This window comes from Cyprinodon tularosa, unplaced genomic scaffold (genome assembly GCF_016077235.1).
Source record: "Cyprinodon tularosa strain WSP-4 unplaced genomic scaffold, ASM1607723v1 ctg188, whole genome shotgun sequence".
Lineage (NCBI taxonomy): Eukaryota > Metazoa > Chordata > Actinopteri > Cyprinodontiformes > Cyprinodontidae > Cyprinodon > Cyprinodon tularosa.
In genome coordinates this window covers 898,595-912,477 of record NW_024038663.1, presented here as the reverse complement: position 1 = coordinate 912,477, position 13,883 = coordinate 898,595, and the positions used below count along the sequence as shown (strand labels likewise).

Genomic DNA, 13,883 nt, shown 5'->3' with positions numbered 1-13,883 from the left:
GAAATCTGGCCCTCTAGGTGTAAGTAGGTTTAAAAAAAAAAATCCCAAATGTTTCCTGCCTCCTATTCATGTCTCTTTCCACTTTTTTATAATATTGTGATTTTTAGATTCACAAATCCCTCAATATATTAACTCCCATCTCAATTTAAGAGCATTTAAGAGCATGACTCCTCAGACTTCTTGCTACATTTTAATTATACCTAATTTTGATGGCTCTGGGAATAGGATGACAGGTCCGGGCGAACATGAGGAAGAAGTGCAACTATTCATCTTGCTGTATTTTACCTGAAGTGAATTAAACTCACGGCAAAACTAATGCAATCATCTGTGATACGTAGAATCATCAATCCGCTTCTTTCAAAACTACCAGGAACGGCATCATTCATCAACCATGCTCTATTCCCCTTAATAATGCATGACAAGTATTCCCAGGCAACAAAAATGAAAGTTTTTTGATGAGTACATGCAGTGGCAGGTCCTACATCAGCATTAAGTCACATTTACATTCCATATTTAAGATTTAGCAGCCATTAAATTCTTAGGTAGACAACACTACAGGTTCCGTAAAGGTCTTTAAAATCAAGACTGACAACTTACAATGGAACTTAAGATCGATTTTTAACAAAGGGGTTTAGAAGGATTTTGCAAGGGCAATCTATTTAAAGAAAAAAGAAAGAAACCCTCCACCCCACGACAAACACTTGCCCATCAATAGTGAGATGATAGACAGACACCCTAACAGACAAAACATATATATCCAGTGAATTAGGATATGCTTATAATAAAGCTTATTAATAAGAATTATCTATAATAATTAATAAAAACATTTTAACAATAACTTTTTAAGTTACAAGACATACGTTTTTATTAAATCAACATTTATTTATTCATACATATGTATACAATGATTCTTATTATGGTTATTTTCAGATGTTACATTAATAAAAAAAATACTGGATGATTTTAAGATATTATTAATTAATATATGTTTTACAATATAAAGGAAAATTAGACAAAATTACATAATCTAAAAAATAAATAATATATATATATATATATATATATACTAACTGTTTTCTCACCCCTCGTGGGGTGGTATGTGTCATCCTCAAGCTCGGGTCCTCTACCAGAGGCCTGGGAGTTTGAGGGTTCTGCGCAGTATCTTAGCTGTTCCTAGGACTGCGCTCTTCTGGACAGAGACCTCTGATGTTTTACCTGGAATCTGCTGTAGCCACTCTCCCAGTTTGGGGGTCACAGCCCCCAGTGCTCCAATTACCACTGGCACCACTGCTGCTCTTACTTTCCACATCTTTTCTAGCTCCTCCTTCAGTCCTTGGTATTTCTCAAGCTTCTCGTGTTCTTTCTTCTTGATGTTGCTGTCGCTTGGGATTGCCACATCTATCACTACTGCCTTCTTCTGCTGTTTGTCGATCAACACGATGTCTGGTTGGTTAGCCATCACCTGTTTGTCAGTCTGGATCTTGAAGTCCCATAGGATCTTAGCTCGGTCATTCTCAACTACCTTAGGAGGTGTCTTCCATTTTGACCTTGGGACTTCCAGCCCATACTCATGGCAGATGTTCCTGTACACTATGACAGCTACCTGGTTGTGGCGTTCCATGTATGCACTTCCTGCCTGCATTTTACACCCCGCTGTTATGTGCTGTATTGTTTCAGGGGCATCTTTGCACAGTCTGCATCGGGGGTCCTGCCTGGTGTGGTAGACCCTGGCCTCTATTGATCTTGTACTGAGTGCCTGTTCTTGTGCTGCCATGATTAGTGCCTCTGTGCTGTCCTTCAGTCCAGCCTTTTCCAGCCACTGGTAGGATTTTTTTATATCAGCCACTTCTTCTATTTGTCTGTGGTATACGCCGTGCAGCGGCTTGTCCCTCCATGATGGTTCTCCTTCCTCTTTCTTGTCCTCACTTTCGGTTTTCTCCTGCCTGAGGTACTCACCAAGCCATTTGTCTTTGGGGGCCATCTTTCTGATGTACTCCTGGATCTTAGTTGTTTCATCCTGGACAGTGGTCTTGACACTCACTAGCCCTCGGCCTCCCTCGCTACGCTTGGTGTACAGTCTCAGAGTGCTGGATTTGGGGTGGAACCCTCCATGCATTGTGAGGAGCTTTCTCGTCTTGATGTCAGTAGCCTCTATCTCCTCCTTTGGCCAGTTTATTATACCAGCGGGGTATCTGATGACTGGTAGGGCATATGTGTTGATGGCTTGGATCTTGTTTTTCCCATTCAGCTGACTTTTCAGGACCTGCCTTACTCTTTGTAGGTATTTAGCTGTGGCAGTCTTTCTTGCCATCTCCTCGTGGTTTCCGTTAGCCTGTGGCACCCCAAGGTATTTGTAGCTGTCCTGAACATCTGTTATGTGGCCTTCTGGTAGTTCAACCCCCTCTGTTCTGATCATCTTCCCTCTCTTTGAGACCATGCGACCGCACTTGTCCAGTCCGAATGACATCCCAATGTCGTTGCTGTAGATCCTGGTAGTGTGGATCAGTGAGTCGATGTCTCGCTCACTCCTGGCATACAGCTTGATGTCATCCATGTAGAGGAGGTGACTGATGATTGTTCCGCTTCGGAATTGGTATCCGTAGCCAGTCTTTGTGATGATCTGGCTGAGGGGGTTAAGGCCTATGCAGAACAGCAGCGGGGATAGTGCATCGCCTTGGTATATGCCGCACTTGATGGTGACTTGTGCTATTGGCTTTGCATTGGCTTCCAGACTTGTTTTCCACAGCTTCATTGAGTTCTTGATGAAGGCTATTAGAGTCCTGTTGATCTTGTACATTTCCAGACATTCCAGTATCCATGTATGTGGCATTGAGTCATAGGCTTTCTTATAGTCAATCCAGGCAGTGCACAGATTTGTCTGCCTGGTCTTACAGTCTCGGGTGACTGCTCTATCCACTAGTAGCTGGTGCTTGGCTCCTCTGGTGTTGCTTCCTATTCCCTTCTGGGCAGGGTGCATGTATGAATGTGCCTATTCATCTTAGCCGCTATGATGCCTGACAGGAGCTTCCATGTTGTACATAGGCAAGTTATTGGCCGGTAGATGGATGGGGTTGTTCCCTTCTGCGGATCCTTCATGATCAGGATTGTCCGTCCTTGGGTTAGCCATTCTGGGTGGGTCCCATCCATCAGCAGTTGGTTCATTTGTGCTGCGAGGCGTGCATGAAGTGCGGTTAGTTTTTTCAGCCAGTAGGTGTGGATCATGTCAGGGCCTGGTGCTGTCCAGCTCTTCATACCTGCCGCTCTTTCTTGGACATCTGCCGTTGTAATGGTTACTGGTTCTTGTTCTGGGAGATTGCTGTGATCTGTTCTTAGATCTTCCAGCCACTGAGCATTGGTGTTGTGGGATGCCTCCTTCTCCCATATGTTTCTCCAGTACTGTTCAGTCTCAGCCCTGAGTGGATCTGATCTTGAATTACCCTGCCACTGTGAGTACACTTTGGATGGGTTGGTGGAGAACACCTGGTTTATTCTCCTGGCTTCTGCTTCTCCCTTGTATCTCTTTAGGCGGGTGGCCAGGGCGGCGAGTCTTTGTTTGGCAGTTTACAGAGCCTCAGGAATCGACAGCTTGTTGTACTTAGGTAACCTCTTCCCTACACCTTTCTGCAGGTCTGAGAGCTGACTAACCTCTCTTCGTGTTGCCTTGATCTTGGCTTCCAGCCTTCTTCTCCATGGGGGCTCTGCTTTGTGGCCTGTGGTGTTTATCTTATAGCCAAGCATCTCTAGGATCACTGTAGCTGTGGCGTAGGTCAGCTCATTGGTTTCAGTTATGTCCTTAGTAGGGATAGTATGTAGTGCTGCATTTACATCTTCTAGAAGGCTTTCAGAGGGTACTCTGTCACTTAGCCTTGGCAGTCTTGGTCGTCGTACTAGGGGATCCAGTTTCGTTATCAGCTGCCCTTACGTTTAGTGGGCCTGTTGTAGTTGGGGCTGGGGACCCAATCTCTGTGTGTTGGGATGATGATATTTCCCTACTGACCTGTTGTCCTGACTCCCCCTTGCCGCAGCATGTCAGCTGTACCCCGTCAATTTCTAGCTGTGAAAGGAGCTGCCGTTTGCGGATGTTGGAACACTGTGTTAGTAGTTGTTTCTTTGTCAATGATGACAATGGTTGTTGGAGCTGCCATAATTCCCATAGTCTCTGCATGTAACCTCTCTCACTGGGCATGCTTGTATAGTAGCATTTCATCAGTACCAAGTTTTCTGCTCTAGTCCATCTATGTCTTGTTCCAGTAGCCAATTTGTCATCAAGTTGCCCTGGTTCCCTAGCAACTGACGCGGACCTTGTTAACCCGGGCGACGTCCGAGCCGGTATGGCTCTTGTATTTGCGGTATCCTGTGTCACCTGTGCCGGAGTCGTCGGTGTTACCTACCGAGCTATCCAGTTGCTATATATATATATATATATATATATATATATATAGATATATCTCTATATGTATATCTCTATCTATCTATCTATCTATCTATCTATCTATCTATCTATCTATCTATCTATCTATCTATCTATCTATACATTTCTCAGCTTCAATCGTGTGTTCCATTTTTAAGCTGATACAAAAGACTAATAAAAATGTTACTACTTTCTATCTAAAAATGATTAAAACAAAATGATATATAATATTCTAAACACTTTAGTTTACATTCTAAATGATATCCATTTTTTTAAAGGGTCGCTTAAAAAGCTAAAGAAACCCCAATACATTAATTGTGTAATCTTGCTTATTGTCTTATAATCACCTTTATGTATTCTTTAGAAAATAATATTAAGTGGCTGATGGAATTCTGAAAGCATGACATAGTTTAAAGCTCAAACTTTTTTTTATTAACAAATCATCCTAATATGTTTGAGTTGTTTAATGAGTCTATTTTAAATCCAGTGATGATTATGTATTTTTCCAATTCACCAGATTTTAAACTGAAAGAGTGGCATTATTGCAACATTTTAATGCTGATAAATGTTGACTTGTTCAACAGAGAGAGTTTGGCAGAGGACCTACCTCCCATGAGATGACCAATTCATGCCTTCGGCCGTTCCCTCCACTGACGTTCGATGGTGCCACGGCTGGAACTGTGTTGGAAGGTCAACATTATGTTTGCCATCATGCAGCAAAAGAACTGAAATATTAAAAACTATTCTCTTCATACATAAGTATTTTGTGAGCAAATCATTCATTTTAAGCCTTTACGTAAACTAAAAAACTAGTCCAACAGGTATCAGTTCTACCAGAAGCTTAAATGCAGTGATATGGAATCCTGTTGTTGATATTTTGCTCATAAAATCCAAATTAAGAAATTAGATTTTTGTTAATACTGTAATTAGTTTGTTAATGATGCTGAAAAGATGAAACAGATTGTAAAATCTCCTCTAAAATGACTACTGACTTCTGTAAGCATTCTATTCTATAGAGAGCATTTGAGCAGCCAGTCAAGTAGCAGAAGGAATTTATGGAAGCGATAAAGGCTATATGGTTGAGGACTTTACATGACTAATTGCTTTATCAGAAAAAATGGACTTTATATTTACACATTATTTTAATATCCTTCAAAATATGGGTGGTATGTTGTTATCATACAGCATTAGTTGGAAACCTTACCTGCTTCTTTAGTCCTAACTTTTCTAGAAGGTGTACTTGGATCACCCGTCCCAATAGCATTGCTGGCCACCACCCTGAACTCATACTCCACCCAGGGGCTGAGCTCCACGGCCATAGCTGACTCCATGTCTCCTGTCACTGGGTCTGGGTCTGCAAACAAAATATGGTAATGGTTATCCATCTGGATCTCATGTAAAAGATGCTTAAAACTCTATATATATGTGGAAAAAAAACAACTCAACACCCATGCATATAATATCACAATCTTTTACCATTTAATTCACTTTTGCGGAAAAATAAAACATTAAAGTTTTGTTTTTCTCTTATTTGTGGAATATGAAGTGTTTGTTTTCATTTCAGGGCCATGCATTTTGTACTTTGCAAACAAGATGTATTGTCACAAGATTTGAAAAATCCCAAACTCGAACCAATGAAATGCAAAACAAACATTGCTGTGAAGGTTTCAGGTTGAATACACTCTTTTTCTTTTTTTGAAAAATGAGAAAAAGGACATTCCGTAAAAGTTTTAAAAATATCCACTGGACTTGGTTTCGAAGATTTGAAGACGTTTCGCGCCCTCTCCAGGAAGCTTTCTCAATTCAAAAGTCTGGATCCGCAGTGAGTTTGAGTCTTATATAGATAAAGCCTTGTATCGCTTGGAGACATGCAAATGGTAACCGATGAATGGGTCGTTTGGTTCCATTGTTAGCCTGTAATATCTGAAACCTGTCTATGATTCTGAAGGTTGGAGCGGGTAGGTACTTCGTTCCTCTGTGATGGGATGGGGGGTGTGGTGATATCTGGAAGGGATAATGTCTATGACTGAATTGTATGTTTTTGGAAGCTGGAATCTGAGTCCACCACCTCTGTTTAAAGTTGGTTTTTCTCTCTTAACATAGATGCTTCCTTCACGCCCCCCTCAAACCACCTATTTTCTTTATCCAGAATGTGAACATTCTGGTCCTCAAAGACCAGAATGTTCATGGGAAAGAGGACATGATTTGTGTCTTTGTGGGTGAGAAATATGTTTGTGTGTTCCCCCTGAGGAGATTTGGTGAGATTATAATTTATCAGGTAACTCTTCTAGTTGTGAAACAAATCAAGAATGTGATACTTCACAGCTGCTTCTGCTGCTGTGATTGGCTAAAAGCTCAACATGGGAGGCTGGCGCCACTTGGGAATTTACCTAATCAGTTTGACAAATAGTTGTAAATGTCCCTCCCTTTTGGAAACACTTTCCACAGGAGCCTTTCTAGATGGATGCTGTGTACAATTCAAGTTGAACTACACCCTTCAGTCTGGCTTGTGCCAGGTTAAGGGCACTTCTAGTCATCACAACAAAAACATGCTCTAACGAGAGTAATTGCTTTTTACTTAAGAGCAATTATGACATCGTACACTATCCAGGGAACCACTCATGCCTCATGCCATTTACAGAGTGGCATGAGCCAATGATGGCGGTGGTGTTGGGAATTTATCAGCTGTAACCAGGTAGGATATCCGTTGCTTTAATTATATCTGGTTAGAGGAAAATTAGCAAGTTCTGTAAAAAAAACTAACCACTCTAATGCCATCGAAGGAGGTATCTGATTGGTAGATTCTTTTATAGCAGTAAATTAGGGAGATATTTCAGTGCTTTTTAAAATCTAACATGCTTAGACTGGTCACCGGAACTTGATTATCTTACACTGAATAGAAGTGAAACTAATGTTTTCAAACCACAAATACATAGTGGTGAGGTAGAACAGTAAGACTGACACATGACAAGGGACTGATGCAGCAGCTGTAAATCAATGAGAAATACCTAGAGTTGTTAGGCAGGGCTTGAAATGGTCAAGCTGGCGAGATGGGATTTTCAAACTCATGCAATGTCTGGATTGACAGAAAGCTGCACATGGATACTAGAGTGCTTTGAATTGTGTAAGGGTACTGTACTGAAAATATCTGATACAGGATACAGCCCATTCGGTTTTTTTTTATGTTAATGTACTGATTAAAAAGCCGTTGTTTTAAACATGAAAACTTGCAGAATGTTTATATGCAAAACTAAATATTGATGCAATGTTTTACAGAACAACAGCAAAAAAGACATCATCTCCATAGAGCTTTTCAGCAGATGGAAGCATGTAGTGCTCTAAAATCTCTTGGTACACAGCTGCATTTACTCTGGACTTGATGAAACACAGTGCACCAACACCAGCAGCTGACATGGCTCCCCAAACCATCGCTGACTGTGGGAAGTTCACACTGGATTTCAAGCAACTTGGATTTTGCGCCTCTCCAGCCTTTCTCCAGACTCTGGAGCCTTGACTACCAAATGACATACAAAACTTGCTTTCGTCTGAAAAGAGGACTTTGGACCACTCTGCAACTGTCCAGTGCTTATTTTCCATAGCCCAAGTCAGACGCTTCTTCCGTTGTCTTGAGTTCAGAAGTGGCTTGACCATGGGAATACGGCTATTGTAGCCCATTTCCCGGACACGTCTGTGAACAGTGGCTTTTGATACCTGGACTCCAGCTTCAGTCCACTGTCTTTGAAGCTCCCCCAAATTCTGGAAGCGGCTCTTCATCACAATGCTGTTAAGGCTGTGGCCACCTCTCTTGGTTGTGCAGCGTTTCCTGCCACATTTCCCCCTTCCAAAACACTATTTGTGAATGTGGTTTGAAACTGCACTCTGTGAACAGCCTGCTCTTTGAGAAATTTCTTTTTGTGTCTTATCCTCCTGATAGAGGATGTCAATGATGGTCTTCTGGACAGCAGTCAGATCAGCAGTCTTCCCCATACTTGTGATTTAGTTCACTGAACCAAGCTGAGTGTTTTTCAAGGCTCAGGGAACCCTTGCAGGTGTTTCGAGTTAATTAGACGATTCAAGTGATTAGTTAAATAGCCTACTAGTATACTTTTTCACGATATTCTAATATTTTGAGATAGGATATTTGGGTTTCTTAAGCTGTAAACCATAATCAGCGATATTAAAACAATAAAAGGCTTGCGATATTTCAGTTGATTTGTAATGAATCCAGAATGTATGACATTTCATGGTTTTTAATTGCATTACAGAAAATAAAGAACTTTATCACAATATTCTAATTTTCTGAGACAGTCCTGTATACATTTGTAGCCCTAAAAAATGTTCAATGTGTCTTTTTAAAATTAAATTAATTTTCTTTTGAACACAACTAAAGAAACGAATGAAATAACCATGTTGAACTGAATGAGCTGAAGATATAGCATAACAACATGATTTGGACTTGGGTATACAGTAGGTCTACTTTTCAACAACTGAGACTTATGGTAATGGGTCTTGGAATGTCAATCATAATGACGGCCTACTTCTTTTTCTGAAACACTTGTGAAAGTGGATGTGGAAGACCTGTTAGGGATCTACAAAAGTTCTACACCTGTTTGCAAAAACGTGACATTTTCTTTGAAAAAAAAAAGAGAAAAATTGACATTTTGACATTATACACCCAGGGAGCCAAAAACACATCTATTGGCTTTGTTCTAACTGACTGCACAGTTTTTAATCACCTCCACAGATTCGCTGTTACTTGGCATATTTTAACGCCAGGTGGTGGTGATACAGAATTTACTTAGCACTTAAAATCTGACATTTTGATGCATGAAAAACTGCTTAATTGCAGAATCAGAGTACATAAAGAAGTAGCAGTCATTACACAGTCAATCATTTCGAACGCTTTGCAGGACTGAACTACATTATAATTCACTATCTGCTACTGAAAATAAAATTAAAACTTTGAAATTAAAATGAACTTTTAATCTATTTCTTAAATTCTATGAAAAAAGCGTTCTCCGCACTGATCTTCTACTAAAAAAAAAAACAAATGTTAACAAAAAGCCTATCCATGTCGCAAATGAACTAAAGGTCGCTGAAGCAGTGCAGCTTATGCTCTTATCGCCCAGAACAGCCAACAATGAGACCCCTCTGTCAAGCAAGCTGCTTCTCAAACATAAGCTGATAGCTTTGTGTGCAAGGAGTGAGGGCTAAAATGCAATCCCTGCTATGCTAATCTGAACAAGTTCAACACTGGAAATATATCACTGCCTCCTAATTGGGCTTCATTGAATTAAATGTAGTTGAACAGACACAATTTGAGAGGAGTCTATACAAAGTATGATTAATATATCTGTAGGGATGTATCATTATCACACCTTAGTCTCCACTATTATTATCACATGGCATATTAAGACAGATTACACACAACGCTTAGTGAGCTCTCATCCATCAGTCAAAGGATAATAACTCATGGTTATTCTGTAAAGTTACAAAAAAGGGAATCTCATTTCTTTCAAAGATCTGAAAGTGCAAAATTAAATGAACGGATAAGTCTTATAATTCAAGTCCAAAAGGTTAATTTCTCCATAAGTGCTGATCTGACACACGATACAATTTCCACCACTGACATTTAAAGCAGACTCGCTACATTTCACTAAACTCTTGGGAACAACGGCAGGGTTTAACCACTAAGTAAAAAAAAAGAAAATTGAACTTCTCAGACAGATTACTGACAAAACAAGTTGAAGCCATATGGAGGTAAAAAATGTATTATTGACCATAAACGTTCATGAAATAGTTCAGATTTAATAGGCCTTTTTTAAAGCCATAGAGGGGGTTTCATTGCATAGGGCATAAAGCAGCCAGAGATCTAGTTACAAAGAAAATAGCAGTTATGAAATAGATCAGAAAAAAGAAAATAATATGAAAAAGTCATTATACAATCTTAAAAATGCTAAATTCATGCATATGTTAACATCTATTACCTTAAATAAAGGAAGCAACAAAAACACAGCTAGAAAACCTGGCTTTTCCAAGTGCAGACCCTCGTTTTTAAGTGACACAAACAACCATAAAAAAGGGATTGAAACAGATTTATAAAAAAGTGAGATATAAAGATTTGTTTATGAGAGATTCCTCTCAACATTGGCTGAACGCCTCCATTGCATGGCGAATTAATACAATTATTAATGCAAAAAAATCCAGGACCAGGTATTACATTTTTACTGTAGAGTATAATTGATTACTCTTTTAATTGGTCTTAATTGATATTATAGACTTTGAAAGAAGCCCACGTTTGCATGTGCATCTACTGTAAGTCATAATCATTAAAGTTAACAGAAATTAAGCCTTACATTTAAAACTCAACTTTTTAATATTAATAAAAAAATTAAATGTAACCTTTTGGTTATATTCAAATGTATTAAGCTGCATCTGTGGCCATCAGTACATCGGCTTGCAGGATAGATTTAACAGAAGCAATGGCCAACAGAATAATACAGTCAACAAATATTGATTCAAAGTCATTATTTGTTAACAAAAATGGGAAAAATAAAAGAATAAATTAGGATTCAAAGCACTATAATTATGAGATTCATTATAACTACCCATGATTTAGTTGAGCTTATTTTCATTTATGACTTTAAGGAGGATTAAGGTCCAATTTTATGAGCACACATTCAGTTTTTATATCCAGAGGCAGGTATTTCCTCCTTATCGATTACCTGTTTTGACAGTTTGCCACCCCAACGAAAAGGGGCTCCGAGCTTGTAAATTATAGGTGCTGATAGGGCTGTGGTTGTCAAGGCCACGAGTCCAGGACAAGGTGGCAGTTGCATCTGTGATCTCCTCCACAATAACCACTCCAGGGGGTCCAGGAGGACCTGGTAGGCGAAATAAAGAGGAGATTAAATTATAGCTGGAGACATCTGTGCCTCTAAACAAACATCTAGAAAATGTAGGGACATAAGGACGAAAAAAAAAAATCAATCAGCTTCTGTTCGAAAGTGTTTATAGGATTCTGACAGCATTTTTTGAGGCAATTGCAGTGAATGAGACTGTGATAGAAAACTGCATTTCAATACAGCTGAACATATGTTCACTTCAGCCCTCTGAGGTAAAAGCAATCTGTAAGTGTTGTGAACATCGAAGGACTCCAGGGCGAACAGATGTAAAAGGAAAGCTGGCAGGTGACATCCTTAGTAAGAATCAGTATAACGTGCCCTTTAACGGTTCCTATAAGGCGGCTGCAATAAAAGTAGAGTCTGAATTTTGAACCTTAAAAAAATACAACTGATGCAGGTGCTTTATGATTGCAGCTTGTCTATAGAAGCAAATGTTTAGAAGTAGGTTGTATTGGAATTGTTTTTTACAGATCTTAACAAAAGAGCTTGTGAGCTGTAACAGCTGTGAAAAAAAAAATCAAAAATACTGAATATATCATGTTTTACAGTTCAAGTACCAATTCTTTAAAATGGTTTGTGATTCGCAAACCTTAAGAAAAAGAATTGGGAACATTTTTTGCTGAAAATGTATGGATTATTCTTCTTGTTAACAGGATTGTGTCCTTTCAGAGTTTGAAGTATTATTGCACCCCACGTTAATAGTCTGTTAATTGGTACCCTGCTTCTTAACAAACTAAGTTAATTTAGACATTATGTCCAAAGTTTACTTCAGGTTAAAGGCATACTATGTATATTTTTTTCAATCTGTGTTCAGTTTCTATTAGTTTCTTTTTTTTTATTTCAGATGGAGTGAAAAAAAAACTATGGCAAACTTCTTCCATAGCTGAGATGGTAAAACTAATGTCTATAATTTTAAGAATCCTTGCTTACTTTTATTGTGCTAAGAAATAGATTCAGGCTGTTCAAGCCTTACAATCGATTAAAAAAAAAAACAACTAATATATTCTCCTCACTTAAACACATTCTCACTCAAATTGCTCCTTACTGACTTTCTCCTCGACTTCAGCTGCTGCCTAAAACAACTCTTTATGCTGGCTCATCCCTCTAAAGTGGATCAGGGCCTCTGAATGGACACACAAATATCAATATATGACCTGACAGCTGGGTAGTTTCAGTGCATGCAGTGTACGATTGCTGTAATCATCAGGGTTTTTGTTCAGATTCTGGCTGCCAGAACATTAAATGAAAGACAGTCTTTCTTTTTTCACAAAATTTTTCATTTGTAAGGGCTTAAATGGTGAAAATATATCAATGCAGCTTTGAGCCATGAATAGAGCCACGGTAAGGAGTTTACATAAACTTATCAGGGTTATGAACATTGGGGCCTTTAATTGTGCCCTTGAACTGGTCCTTCACCAGGGTTATATCATGATACATCAATCTACTTCAGTGAATTTTAAAGTGTAAAATATATAACATTTTTGTTTTTTCAGTACATAATGGAATGGATTGCCACTGCACATTAGACAGGCCACCTCTCTGTCTCATTTTAAAACTCTTCTTAAAACCCACCTCTTTTCTTTGGCTTTTGACACCATGTAGAGCATTGATTTTATTTATATACGTGCATATTTTTATCCTGTGCGGGCAGTGCTTTTATGTTATTTACTTGTATTTATTTTTATTTATTTTATTTATTTAATCTTTTTGTGCAGCAATTTGGAAACCTTGTGTTTAGGTGCCTTTTATTTTATAAGTAGTACCTTGACCCAACTCCTGTTTGTAGCTATCTACAAACCTTAGACACGTCCCTGTCTGTATATTTAATGATTCTTCTTATCAGAAATGGCTGAGCTCTTTTAAATTGGTTGTATTCCTTGCACCAAGCCATTTCTCCTTTAAGGATAGTCCAGAAATTTTCAACCAGAAGGTTAATTTTAGATTATCTTATCAAATTCAGATCAACTGTAATTTTGAGGATAATTGTATGGTTAAAAGATCCAGTGGCATCAAGGTTTTCACCAACTTACCCAATCTATCACCATCTAATAAAAGGAAATTACAAGTTGCTTTGGGGATGACAAAGAAATCACCAAGACCCTTACCTATAAACTCATAAACTGAAAGAACACTGGTGTCAGTGTACAGTATATCTTAATGAACATTGAACGCTCTTACCAAGAATCCTTAAAGCCTAATTGGTATAGCTGCCAAAATGCATATGGAAAATCTTCTAAGAAAGGTATTATTTGGCAGAGGAGAAAAAAAAAGATTGTGTTTATTAGACATGATGAGAGCAACATTGTTTTAAAACAATAAAAACTCTTGAAACTGTCAAACTAGCAGTGGTAGCACCATGTCAGTAATAACGGATATCGGCAAACCTCAAACCTTACTAATATTTATGGGCTCAAAAGTGAAATCTGTACCATGGAAGAAACAAACTATTTAAAAAGTTGGAAAAACTTTCAAATAAATGTGATCAAACTGCAGAACAGAATAAAGGGGCCTATATAAGGACATATTAGGGTGGTTACTATCTAAAAGCACACTGGTTTTAGACAGCT

General features: G+C 38.7%; 1 protein-coding gene across 2 annotated transcripts in view; it reads right to left on the bottom strand.

The window, feature by feature from the left end:
- The window catches only part of cntn5 (contactin 5), a 225,097-nt gene that overhangs the window by 15,707 nt on the left and 195,507 nt on the right, over positions 1 to 13,883 (bottom strand). For both annotated transcript variants that reach the window (XM_038282848.1, XM_038282849.1), the window contains exons 16-18: positions 11,137 to 11,295; positions 5,616 to 5,765; positions 5,019 to 5,089 (exon numbers count right to left, since the gene is read on the bottom strand). In XM_038282848.1, coding sequence (XP_038138776.1) covers positions 5,019 to 5,089; positions 5,616 to 5,765; positions 11,137 to 11,295 — 380 coding nt within the window. The remainder of the gene's footprint in view (positions 1 to 5,018; positions 5,090 to 5,615; positions 5,766 to 11,136; positions 11,296 to 13,883) is intronic.